At 35.0% G+C, this 14,616-nt stretch overlaps 1 protein-coding gene across 22 annotated transcripts in view; it reads left to right on the top strand.

Moving 5' to 3' along the window:
* NRXN1 (neurexin 1) overlaps positions 1 to 14,616 on the top strand; it is a 1,279,091-nt gene that overhangs the window by 1,073,422 nt on the left and 191,053 nt on the right. For all 22 annotated transcript variants that reach the window (XM_066267113.1, XM_066267112.1, XM_066267110.1 and 19 more), the window contains one exon: positions 10,298 to 10,469. In XM_066267113.1, coding sequence (XP_066123210.1) covers positions 10,298 to 10,469 — 172 coding nt within the window. The remainder of the gene's footprint in view (positions 1 to 10,297; positions 10,470 to 14,616) is intronic.

The raw sequence follows: 14,616 nt of genomic DNA, 5'->3' as shown, positions 1-14,616 counted from the left end.
ATATGATGATGAATAATTTTTGATATTGTAGAATTAAATGACTGTTGGAAAATGTGGCAAGTCCCTGCTGATTCAGAAAGCCTTTATATATTACATTTCATAAAGCACACTAGTGAATTTACTTAGGAACAAACAATTAGTTGGGTGTTAAGATACATACTGTTAGGTTTTATATTTGTGTCAATAATTTCTATTTTTTTAGATTGGAAGATTTAAAAACTGTGCTTAGCTGTATATTTTCCAATTCTTTTATTTGTGCAAATGATGTATTTTTGTTTTTAATGCATACTTTCATAGCTCAGTTTTATCTGTTTGACAAACTTTCTAAATAATACCTACTTATGTTCATATATAATTTACATATATCTGTCTTTATAAAAAGTCAATATATTTATATCTGAATCTGCAATTGTGAACAAAAGCATCTGTCTTTGTACATACTTATTTCCTTCTGTGGGCCCCGATTTCCTCTGCCTGAAATACTCTTACTCTCATTATTGATCTCTTCACATCTACAGCTCCTCAAAGACTCTTTTCTTAATCACTCACTGCCTCTCATAACACCCTGCTCTTTTCCTTCTTGACATTTAGCATACTTTATATGCTAATACAAATTTTAATGTATAAAGAAATAATGAGGGACTTAAACTTCATAATAGCAGCATGCCATCTGTTTTGTTAACCACTGTTTCCCCAGAATTTAGCAGAATGCCAAGGAAGATAGTAAGAAATCTATTTGTGTTTGTTGAATGAATGAATGAATGAATGAATGAATATCATTGAGGAGTAAACTTGTGTATGATATTTTCAAAATTTTAATGTCATCAATGCAAGAAAATTATGCAGTTTGGAAAATAAAATGAATATAAACAAAACCAACAAGTACTGTTTTAAATTTTTGAGTCCTGGAAAGAATGATACAGTGATTTGTGAAATATATTGCACCTAACAGATTCTTGATAAACATTTCTTGATATCATTTTATCTTTATGGAAGTATATAGTTTTATTAAGACAAAAATTCCCCATTCTCTTCTGAAAACTCTGTTATGTCAAAATAGCACACATAAATGTAGTTATTTTTGATGGCTGCAGAAATGATTTCTTACCACACTGGGGATAATGGAGCTTGCTGACTCTATAGAAAATAGTCTTTGGTGAATGGACTTCTCCACCCATATGCACACATTTGCTTTTTCTAAGGATCTCAGTCAGGTAGCCCTAGACTAGAAGTCAATAAGAACAAAAGGAGAAAGGTAGCACTGTCAGCTTTTCTCTTGGAATGTGTTTCAAGTTAGGGCTCTGCTTGAGACTTGTGACACCAACATAGCGTTGTTTAAAACGCTATGAACACACTTGAACATATTCCTCACTATCATTTTTCTGGCTTACGAACATGATTTTAAAAAAATGTATCTCTTCTAGCCTGACATGTGGTGGTGCAGTAGATAAAGCATCAACCTGGAATGCTGAGGTCGTCACTGGTTCAAAACCTTGGGCTTGACTAGTCAAGACACATATGGGGAGGTGATACTTCCTCCTCCTTCCCCTTTCTGTCTTTCTCTCTCTTCCCTAAAATAAATAAATAAAATTTTTTAAAGAATTTAAAAAAAAAGTATAAAAAGTAAAAAATGTATGTCTTCTAAACCAACCTTTTCATTTCACATATAGCTCATAATCATTTATCAAAGAGACCTTTAAAATAATTGCATTTATCTCTTGATGTGTTTTTATTTTTAAAAAATATATTTTATAAATACAAAGGCTAATTTCATTTTAGTTAGAACCTAATTACAAAGGTAACATTTACCATGCAGAAGACTACAATTACCATCCAAACGTATTCTGTCTATTTGTCTGAAAAATGTTGTGCTCTGTGGTATGGAAATTTGGAATATTAGAGTCAGACTATAATTATATAATCAACTTTCCACCAAAATGATGGTCCTGGGATACTACAAGCAAATGAAGTCTACAAAGAACCTCAAACTTCTTTTATAGAAAAATCATTTTATAAAGAAATGCCAACAACTAGCAGTATTGATAAAGCCAAATGTCTTTCCCTGTGTAGTTTGTGGTGGAATGCCAAGCAGTGTGATGGCCCAAAGCAAGAAATCAAGGAAAAGCAGGGAAACAAAGGTTATGGTTTTAATCAGTACCTGAAATACAATGTTGTTGTTGTTTTTGTTTTTTTTTTCATTTTTCCGAAGCTGGAAACAGGGAGGCAGTCAGACAGACTAGACAGACTCCCGCATGCGCCCGACCGAGATCCACCCGGCATGCCCACCAGGGGGCGATGTTCTGCCCCTCTGGGGCGTCACTCTGCTGCATCCAGAGCCATTCCAGCGCCTGAGGCAGAGGCCACAGAGCCATCCCCAGCACCGGGGCCATCCTCGCTCCAATGGAGCCCCAGCTGCGGGAGGGGAAGAGAGAGACAGAGAGGAAGGAGAAGGCGAGGGGTGGAGAAGCAGATGGACGCTTCTCATGTGTGCCCTGGCCGGGAATCGAACCCGGGACTCCGGCACGCCAGGTGACGCTCTACCGCTGAGCCAACCGGCCAGGGCCCTGAAATACAATGTTTATACAGTTTCTTGTATGACCACAAAATGCAAGCAAAACTCACATAATATTTAACCAAAGGTTTTAAAGCAACAATAATAAAACAAGTTTAAAAAAAGTATGAAAAAGTAGATGAATATATAAGCCATGTCTGATGAGTCCATTGCACTTTGAACAAAGATTACTTTAAGTCAGTGCAGTTAAATCTTCATGCAGTACCTTGAGGTGTTTGCCATGATGCCAGACCTCTAGGCTAAATATTCCAACCAGAGGTATTAGATGTGAAATATTAAGAAACTTTCATGAGCCAGCAGTCAATGCCCACTTTTTGCTGTTTAATTTCTGCTTTTTGATTTTCCAAGGACAAAAAAAAAAAACCCAAAAAAACCCCAAAACAAAAAACAAACAAAACTTGGGATGGAACACATTCTTTAAATATAAGGACACATTTAAAGATGAATATTTCAACTTGTTTTTTCAGGGGTGAAAATATAAAATTAATTATATCAGTAGGCCAGTTATAATTCCCAAGAGGAAAAGTTAGCTTTATTTCATTCGATAGCAGTTAAAGTATCATGCAGAGGTATGATGTTTGGACCACAGGAAAGTACCATGAAAAAAGGCTTGATGATACCTCTGAACCCATGACCACACTGGGAAATTTCGTAGTGGTTCAAGAATATCTTTTTAAGTAAAAAGGATGATTCAGTATTGGCTTAACTAGGGAAACAAACAAAATAGAGATGATATCAAAATACCAATATCAAGGTTATTGCCCTTTTGAAAGATACACCAATCAATTATTTATTAGGCTAGTTTCATCTCAACATTATTTTGATTCTTGATATAGTTTTATATAAGGAGAAATAATGTGAGGAATGGAGGCACTGAAGAGTTACTGTTATTGCGAGAACTCAGTCTATCCATTGTCAAGAGGAGAATTCATTGACCCTTATTCTTACTTACCCCCACCAAGTTCTACATCCTTGTCAAGGCAAGGATTTTTACTCATAAAGACAAGTCCCTCCATTCCCTCTGGAGGGAAGGGATTGTACTTTCTTGGTAAAAAACCATATATGGTTTACAAAACCCCCTACCCCCCATGTTACTCTGAGATAACAACTTACTGGAACATTGTCTATTTCTCTCCTAAGTTGGAGAATTTTTTATTTAAAAATTTCTTAAAATCTTAAGTGTATTTATTTCCTAAATTTTGAAAACATATGACTCAAATTTAAATTTAGTTGTTTTTGATGTATTTCAAAAACTATTATTTTTCTAATTTTTTTCTGTGTTAACTGCTTAGCTAATCCATTTAGATATGTTGTAGAATCAATCATAGTACCACTGAGATGGAAGGGGACATGGATGTTGTCTAGTCAACCAGTCTCGGCTTCAGTACCAATAGAAAGACACTTTGTCCCATAGGTTTAGTTTTTGAAACACTCCTTCTTGAGCCACACTGTGGTTTTATGGGCTGACTTTGATCAAATCTTAGCCTTTCTGAGCAGGAGTTTATTCATTTATACAATAGAGACACAACTTCATAAGTTGTTTGAAGATTAATGAAATATCATATGTTCTAACTAAGCTGTAATAGTTATACAATTCAAGCATTATCTTAATTAACTTCTATCAACCTACTATTGAGCAAAACATTTTTTTTCAAATGTAAAAATAGCAATAATAATATAGGAATAGTAATAATAATAATAATAATAATAATAATAAAGCTCACAGGGACTGAGTTGTCATTAAGTGTGTTAAGAACTTTATATGCCTTATCTCATCAAAAGAAAATTGCAGTGTGATGAAAATACCCTGCAATTAACTAGTGGGGATGCTTGCTCAACCTTGTGAATACACTAAAACCACTGAAGCACACCCTTTTAAAGCGTAAATTTTATGATATGTAAAGTACTACTCAATTTTAAAAAATTGCATGGGAAAGAGTTTTGGAAAATTACAAATGCAGAGGTAGTCTGAAAAGTGTTGTGAAGGATACAATGAAGAATAAACCATCATTTATAAATATGACTGAGGAGTTAAAACAGGTGCATAAAAATTACACCTAAGCAGTGAGTGAAAGTGGACTGTCAAGGCTTACAAAGTTGTACTAGACACTCTAGGACCAAGAGATGAGTGTAAACCTCCAGGAGGATATCACTGTCAAGATATTATTTCAGCCCTGGATGGTTGGCCCAGCAGTAGAGCATCGACCTGGCAAGTGGAAGTCCCAGGTTTGATTCCCAGCCAGGGCACACAGCAGAAGCACCCATCTGCTTCTCCACCCTTCCCCCTCTCCTTTCTCTCTCTCTTTCTTCCCCTCCCACAGCCAAGGCTTCATAGGAGCAAAGATGGCCCAAGCGCTAAGGATCGCTCCATGGCCTCCATGGCCTCAGGCACTAGAATGGCTCCAGTTGCAGCGGAGCAATGCCCCAGATGGGCTGAGCATTGTCCCCTGGTGGGCATGCCAGGTAGATCCTGGTCTGGCACACACAGGAGTCTATCTGACTGCCTCCCCACTTCTCACTTCAGAAAAATACACACACACACACACAGATTATTTCAGGAAGTCAAAGGAGCATTAGCATTTTATAGAATGGGTACATATTTAGAAAAGGTATACTATCTTGATGAAGATTTTATGGGAAAATGAATCTTAGAATGTATAAGCACAAAATGTGATCTTTGTGCAATGGTCTCACCCTAGAACTCAACCACTTCTGGCTCATGTGTGTGATTTACCAAAAACAAAGATGCACTTGGCTAGTAACTCTACTCTTGACTCAGTCCTCCAAGCACACATTGGTGTCAAGATCTTTTACTGGAATGCTGACACAGCTGAGGTCATCTGTTTTGGAAGCCTCTCCAAGTTGATTAGGTTGCAGTGCTGATATTCATCAGCTATATGATTTGAGGTGCATTAGGTAAACTCTCTGAGGAGATAGAGAAAATAGCACTTAACTTTAGGTCTGCTAGGAATTTAGATAGCTCTATGCCTGACACCCATTGAGCACTGTGGTGAGATGGGAGACAGAGGGAATATACATATCTTCTATGTCCCTGGTGTTTTTCAGATCTATCAGCTGACTGTTATAGTTGTCCACATGCCGGCTGGCTCCTGCCACATAGCTGGAGGCTCACAAAGACTTTGCAGAACCTTCCCCCCCAACAATGTATCTGTGCTCCTTGTCTCTCTCTCAATTCTTTTGTGGGTGTGACCATTTGCTTGCATGATTTATTTTCCCAATTTGACTTAAACCTTCTGAAAGATCAGAGAACACACTTGACATGTTTTTATTGTCAACACACTTAAGCACAATGCAGAACCTGTATTATACATTCAATTTTTATTCATTAACTGAATTAATTTTAAAATTAATCTTCAATGGGAAAAGTGGGAGACAGGATAGAGTAGCTTTTCGTTTTGGAAATGGTATGTTTTTTTTTTTTCTGGGGGTTGCATTTCTAGTTCAATGCCAGTTTAAAATAACTAGACTAAAACCACTTCCTGACATTATGGACCATGTAGGATGGTAAACACAATATTTTTCAGCCTGTGGAACCTGTAAGTCATTCATTTGGGAATATGTTTGGGTTGAATTGGCAATTATTTGAACTGGTGTGTTTGTTTAGAGATGAAAGAACAGGTGGGTCTCTGTCACACTCTGCACTGTTACTTACTCCAGAAACAGTGACTATAGGCCCCAGAGTCCCCCTGGAGCCTTAGAACCTCTGTTTCCTGGTAAAGATTGCTCTCTGGAAGAGCAAAACATAACATTTAGCCTGACTCTAATTTCATTTGACAATGTAGAATTGGAGCATGGGAGTTGTTCTGTATTCTGAAATGGGCACAAGCATGAAGTACATTTGAAGACATTGTCAAGTTCTGTCCAAATTGGACCCCTGGAGTATAGGACTCTATTGTGTTGTGCAACAGAAGTTTGCAGACTATAAACAAGCCTCCCTGCCAATCCACATGATGTTCTGGGTTACACACTTGTTCACCCTGTTTGGTGATGCTCTCTATTAAGAGTGTGTAAGCAAATAAACAAACAAAAACATAGAATACAATTTTTCTTTTTATTGGTCTATTTTCCTAGGCATAATTGAGCCAAACATTTCTATAAAGCAACCCCAGATGAGGGGGACAAAAACCAGTGACTTATCTATATGTTATATTCAGGCTAAATTTTTATATATGTGTATTTTGTTTTATCTATTTCATGTGTACATACCTGGAAAGATATCTGCATCTATAACATACAAACATGTTGCTTGAAGTATGCTCAAAACATTCAGAATACCATTACATCGTAACCGTGGTTAAAACAAATATTTTTCCAATGAATGTGTGATTGCAGCTGAAATGAAACAGCGTGTGAAACTCTGGTGCCACTTGCTAGCACTTTTAGGTTTCTTCCCAGTGTCGTCTTTCATAATGTTTCCTTTTAACTTGGTTTAATAATACAATCATTATTCAGAAATGAGCGTTTATGGAAAAAATAATTACCTTTGTCACTATTTATTTAATGAATTCATGGGAAGACTTCATTAAATTATAAATGCCTCGTTACTGATATTCTCATAATAGATTTTTGGAATTACAGTGTGAGCCAGTTATCCATTTCAAGGAAGATACAACGCAGAAAGATCAGTACATGTCCAGTGAAATTACTGCTGGTTTTGCTAATGCAATATTCATGAGAATTTGCTAGAGACAATCACATTTAATCCCAGAGAATAAGAATTTGAAATGAATTTTTTTTAAATTATAATTATTCATTGGTAAGAAAGTTTAACAAGTTTTATTGTTTATGTAATTGACTTTCTTTTCTGTCAACATGGAAGGGGTGTGCTTTGAGAATATTTACAATTTCTGAACGGAGTCATAAATTTAGATCCTAAATATGATTGGTATTAATATATTGTGGTTTATTTGCATTTTTTATGTTTTTGTTTTCAGGGAAAAGTGGACCCCATGGCTATCATTTGTGATTAAATTGTTTTTCAAGGATACAGTGCAGACTGGGTGGGGTAATAATGTCTGCATTAGGGTAGAGGCTATTGTTGTTTCAGCCTACTTTGGTGGTATTCAGCTCTGTTTTAGTTGGCTCTGGTGTTTGAATCAAAGAGATACAAAGATGTTGGAAGTTCAAGGACCAAACCAACATATCCAGGGAAAGAGGAACATCATTTAAAAGTCTCCAAGTGTTACCTAGGATCAGGAAAAATATTCCATATAACGTGTTTAATTTCCTGTTGTGTCCTAGGAATCAGATCTTTCAACACAGAATTGAAAAACAATAGAACTGCCCATTGTTTTAGGATCTCTTCTATACAGGCATGTTTCTTATGCCTGGTTAGACAGAGAAATTTTTAAAGTTTCCTACTTGTTATGATAGGAAGGCTATAATAGTCCATTTTTTTATAATAGTCTATTTTTGTCAGAGTTCTAATTCTTAAGAAGATTCCAGTTCTATGAATAAAAGCATAATGTTGAAGGTATCAACTGTGTCAAACTAAAAAATGTCCTGAGTTGGGGGAAGGGTGTAAAGAGGGACAAATATACAGTGACAAAAAATGGTTTGACTTCAGTTACCATATCTGCTAACTGCAGTTAGAATGAGCCAATATCCCCAAAATTCAGCCTAGTATAATGATTAGGAGAATAAATTCTAGAGCCAGACTGCCTGGATTTGAATCACAGCTTTTCTTTTTCTGTGTGACTTGAGCCAGGTTATTTAATCAATCTGTGCTTCAGTTTTCTTGTCTGTCCAATGGAGCTAAAATAGCACCTCTCATGGAGCTCTTATGAGAAAAACCAGGATTAATATTAGATTTAGTATTTATAATACTATAAAGGTGTTTGTTAAGTAAAGATAACAACACACCTCTTCAATGAGGTTCTTCATTTTCCTGGGAAGTTATAACTTGGTAAAATACATATACCACATTAAATAATTCACTAAAAATGAACAATCAGGAATTCTACCAGAATGAGGAAATAATGCATGCTCACACAAATAAGCTATGCAAACAAGCAAAAAAAAAAAAAAAGCAAAAAAGCAAGCAAACAAAAAATCTTCATGGGCCCTTGGATAGATTTTAAGTTTTGTTGGAATCCTGCTGCTTTTTTTTCCCCCTCATTACCTGAATTATTCTATGCAAACTGAAATGTCTTACAATGGCATATATTTTAAAGTAAGGATTATGAGAAATATGGTAGAAATAAAAATAAATCCAGTGACAACAGTATATACCAGAAGTCTTTGCAGCTGGTAAAATCACCCTGCTCACTTTTACTCTAACTTTCCTAATAACAAAAAGGAAATATGAAAAAAGGAAATATGATGTTAAGTCATATTGTTCATCAAGCCTAAAACAAATTAAAAAATTTTTAATTAAAAACCATAAAAATTTATTATAAGAGAAAGATCTTTTATGTTTAATAAGAACCAGAAAAAAATAAAAATAGACACCGTTAGGATGCATACATGAAGGGGACAATGAGCACTGTCCCAAATAACATCCCCAAGCACTTCCTTTCAATTAATGCAGAGGTTGCCTTATATTAACTCTCAACATAAGCTAATACCATATGCTTGCTGCTTAGTTCAATGATGAGAATCTGGTAAGAGGTCTAAAGGATGTGGTCTAAATCCTTAGGTTTTTGATATTCTGATTATATGGCCTTTAAACTCCCTTTCCCCTACATAGTTCCTCTCAACTGAGGTTTGACAAAAGGTGAACAGCAGACAGCATGAGGTTATGTATGTGGACAAGGGCCAGCAGCACTACTGGTTAAGGGCAAATCTACATGCTTTAAAAATCATTTGAGCTGGTGATACCGTTGGCAGTCCTCCTGTTAAAACATGTTTCTCAGAAGCAGAGGACACAGTCACAGGCTTCTCTTTGCCACTTTGTATTCTGCAATTCTGAGGTTAATTAACAACAATAAACTTTGTGCTTAGAATGATTTGTGTACTGCTTTAAACAATTCGGAGAGGAGGTTACCTTGAGATAGGCATATCTTAGTTTATACAGAACTAACAATAAGAAAACTAAATTCTAATTCTAGTACCTATTCATTAAGTTATGTGACCTTGAACAAGTCATTGTACCATTCTGTGTCTTAGTTTCATCATCTATAAAATAAAGAAATTGAATAAATGTCAGGCTCTTACCACTGGATGCTGTGTGTGTGTGTGTGTGTGTGTGTGTGTGTGTGAATAATAACAAAGAAACTGCACTCATTAAATGCCTGTGTGCCCACAACCTTTAAATGATTTTCTATATTGCGAACATTTGTCAGTGATTTCTAAACACACTTCATTGCTCTGATTTCACTGGTTGTTTAAGGGAGAATGTCAAGCCCCCTGTTTCTTGTAAAATGTAAACAGTGGGCAGAAGGAGCTGCGTTACGGGGCATGGAGCATGTCCTTTCACACAGGCAGATGTACACCCAGTCTGCAGTGACCTCTGAGGAGAAGGCAGCTAAATTCTCTTGAATTGTGTCTTTTGGAATATCAGTTATCCATGAAAGAGATGCTTCATATTTACCCAAATGTCATAAAGCTCTCTTCTACCTCATGAGTTTTTCAGAAGTGAAATCATGGGAAAGCAGCTCTTTGCCTGACACATATTCTTGATCAATAGCCTGCATGTGATTCTTGCTAAAATGCTGACTAATCAGTGCAACTTCATACAACTTGTTTTTCCCTCCTCCCTTCCAGCACCAAGGAAAAATTGGAGTTAAATTTAATGTTGGGACGGATGACATCGCCATCGAAGAGTCCAATGCAATCATTAACGATGGGAAATACCATGTAGTCCGTTTCACAAGGAGTGGTGGCAATGCCACGTTACAGGTGGACAGCTGGCCAGTGATTGAGCGCTACCCTGCAGGTAAGCCAGTGAATGTGTATCCGGGGGAGATTTTATGAAAAACACAGTGGAAGACAAAGCACTGTTTTGCGCGTTCGTTTCACCAAATTGTGGTTTTCTGAGAAACCATCAAGTATTTATTGAACTTTAGAATGTGAATGTACTGCTGTCCTAAACTGTTCTTGATGCAGTGTACAAATGGCCTTTTACAGAGGAACTTGAAGGCACACGTTATCGTTTGCAAAACTCAGGACATCAGTGAATCCAGAAAAAAATGCACACATAAAAGGCACAACATGTCAAAGCTCTTTTTATTGGATCCTTGCATTTGAACAAGGGAAAGGCTTTGTCAAAAGTAACGGATTTAAAATGTACAGTTAAAGGAGGGAATATTATAACACTTTTCCCTGAAAGAAAATAGAACCAGATGATTACTTTGATGGTGGTATATAGCTGGAACTCATAACAGCTGCAAAAGGACCATGGGACAAATAGAGAAATACTAAAAGAACTATTTATAGTAGTGTAAATCAACACTTATAAGAACATGAAAATAAATGAAGTTTGTTTTCACAGTCAAATAACCATGAGGTTTTATGACAATTCTGACACTAGGATTATTCATTTCAAGTCCATGAAATGAATGTGAAGCTATAATAGGGAAAATAAAAATGATGAACTTTGTGAGCCCTGTGTTGTTGAAACAAAAGCAGTAGATTAAAAATTTAAACCTGTATGCCTTGTGTTTGCATATTTTCTCAATTAAAATAATGTGTTATTTAGAGTAAAATACAAATTAAGAGTCTAAGAGTATTTTACTGCAATGATTATCCTCTCTACATTTTAGTACAAAAGAGATGACTAAAACATGTCTCATTTATCTCTGCTCCTTTTTAGATACAACTGCTTTTTGTACAAGAGAGGATTTAGAGCACAACATAGAGAGTATAGAAAGATTTTTCTTTTATTTTGCACAATAACAGTGATTACCAAAATGTATTAATAAACTCTTCTATTACAAGTATTTGTTTCCTGGAAGAAATAATTTGAGGAAATAACTAACTTACTAAATAAAGCTCAGTTGTCCTTTAGCACTGATTCACAATTATGGAATCAAATGTTTGTGATCCCCTTTTGTACTGTCGCTGATTTATAAAATTTTACACGCCCAAGTCTCAATTCAAACCTGTTTAATAAACTTGGTGCTCTTCAAATATTTGCCTAATTAAATGTAATAATTAAATGTAATAAAAAAGATCCTGCTCTATGACAACATTTAGAAGCAAGCACATTGATAATAACTGCTGGGTATAGTACTGACAAATAGTAGGCACTCAATAAATAGTAGGCACTCAAAAAATCATCCCAATTTTCTATGATAGTTATGAGTGTATATTTTCTGTTGCCATCTACAAGAAGATGAAGGAATGGATGATCTGGAAGAAAAGTCACTTAAATCTGTATATAGTGTTATGTAGCCCCTGATAATCCCTTATTGTATTTACTGACATCCTAGTAGAAATATATATTTGTATAATAACTAAAGCCTCAGTGGTATCACAAAGAAGTAAATTGGTGAATTTCCTAAAATATGGCTTAATCAGTACCTCTTTACTGAGAGGAAGCCCGTGGCACTGGACAGAGATAAAGCAGGATGAGGTCTGGGTCCTGCCCCTGGAACATTGTTATCTGGGAATAGTGGACCTGAACATATAAAATGATAAGTTTCATTATGATTACAGAGTGGAAGTTGCCTCTTGAAGCCTAGCTTAGTTTCACCATTAAACGCTTTAAACTTACCTTAAATTGGTAACTTTTTTACTCTTTCCACACTTTCCAAACCGGTGTCTTTAAGAATGCTGTTCTAGAGAATGTTAATGATGAAGAGTGGAAGAGGAAGTCCCACCTCAGTTAGTTTGGGAAAGTCTAAATTAAGTTAAGTTAAAAGTGTCAATACTAGGGCTTTATTATAGTAGTAATATTCATAATACATCCCTAAAAGGGAATTATGGTTTGCATTTTCCAAGTGCAGATAAGTACAACCTAGTTTTCTAATGTGTTTATGCATGTGGTTAAATTTTTTTTTTGAATTTTCATACCTCACTATTTTACTATATTTTATATATAGCTTATGTGATTAAATTTTACTATACATATACCAGATAATGTATACTAGGTATAATTCAAAAAAGTTATCCCTGTCTTTTTGTGGCATACTAATGTCCAATTTGAATATTAGTCATTAAGATCAGGCAATATGAATTAAGTCAACAGATATTTGCATATTTTTTGTAGACTAATGTTTCTTTAACACATTTTCTAATTAAATGAGTGCTCAGTATAAAAAACAATATAAAATATATTTAAAAATCAAAAGCTGGTAATATCATAATAATAAGGAACAAATCCCTTCAAATAGATATTTTAGATGCAAACTTTTATATTTAGTCAAGATTCTGACCTCCCTTTCACCAAAAAGAGTTTTCGATGATATTAACAAATCAAGAGTGAACAAAGTTGCAGTTACTCTGAAGGATACAAGCAAGAGTAAGACACAGTCTGCCCTCCAGAAAATTAGAGCACCTATGAGGAATGTGAATATATAATATAAAAAGTCAATGATTGATATGTAGAAAACTCACCGAGTCGTCATCATTGTCATCAAATATTTTATTAATCATCTGCTCTGTGTGCATTTTAGCATGATGCTGAGGTAGGAAATAAGCCATGAAAATTTCAAATACCTTTTTCTCTTAGAGCTTTATCTGCAATAACCCCACGAAGGCTGAATATAAATTTAAAAGTATGTGTTATCTAGATTAAAGTTTTTAGAACAGAGTGATTTTAGATATGAATTCAATGGAAATGTCTAGTATAACTCGTTTCTATTGGTTTGTGGGATGACTATTTTTATTTAAAAAGTCTTTTGTGATTATTCATTACAAAAACAGTTGGACCCATGCCTTCACCACCAAATTCTATAATCAGAGAAGCGGGAACCAATAGACTATTTTTGGTTCCTTTTAAACTGCCTGCACTGCAAAATATAGGTAATAAGGGTTGAAATTACTAATTAAGTGTAGCACTTAACCTTCCATTATAGGGCTTTGTGGTAAGTGCTTTTATATGAAGCTATTCATCTGGTAGCGGAACTGTACCTTTAATAAAAAGCACCTAAAGCATTGACCAGCGGTATTACCCTGTAATTGTCTGGAAAGCTTCATAGAGAAACTAATTAGTAGAGGTAGACTATGTGCTCTTTTGAAGTGTATAAAATATCCCTCTAACTTAACAATTTACACTTAAGAATAAATATTGAGTTTTCTGAATAGCAAACCCAGTTTCTGTTATTTTCTGTGCATGGAGCAAAGTATAGAAATAATAATTTTGCAAATGATTTAAAGTTGAGAAAGCCATTTCTTGATGCTCATCAGTTAAAGCTCTAGAATATAATATATCCTAAATCTCTGATTTGTCCCTAATTGTAGTCATATAGCAAAATTTTCTTTCCCAACAAAAATAGACTTCCTTTTCTCATAATGTTAATGCGCAAAACCTAACTGCATCTTACTTGCTCAGACTAAAGAATGCTCCATAGAAATCAGTTACCCTTGGAAATAAACCGTTGAGGTTATTTTTCTCCCACAGTGTGCCAAAATATGCTCTTTATATTATATACAAGGTCAAATATTTATTTTATTCTTGTTAAGTTAACACATCAAATCAACAAATATTTAAAGGATGTGTTCTATATTAAAGGAACATGCTAGGCTTATGTTTACCATCTGGTTAAAGAGATAAGTAAAAATTGTTCAAGATTCAACATATAATATGTAAAAAAATATAAGTTATCATATTTGGCTAATTTTTGAATAAGACATACAAAAAAAAAAAAAAGAAGAGGAAAATCTAGCCAGTTCTTGAGCTATGAACAAGATAGGTTCTGTAGGTTTGTTCTTAAGTTGAATTTGTATGTAAGTTGGAACAGGTACACTTACCTATTAAATGCAATTTAGACAGATGTCTATCTTAACATATAAATACTTAAACATTTTCATATACAACCTTAAACAATCTTGGGTGATGAAGAAGATGATGTACTTGTTGGAGAGGATGAGACTGGTATTAGAGAGTTAAGAGTTTGAGTCTGCTGCTGGAGTTAGTTTCT

Source organism: Saccopteryx bilineata, chromosome 3, assembly GCF_036850765.1.
Source record: "Saccopteryx bilineata isolate mSacBil1 chromosome 3, mSacBil1_pri_phased_curated, whole genome shotgun sequence".
Lineage (NCBI taxonomy): Eukaryota > Metazoa > Chordata > Mammalia > Chiroptera > Emballonuridae > Saccopteryx > Saccopteryx bilineata.
This window is presented reverse-complemented; position numbering and strand designations above follow the sequence as displayed.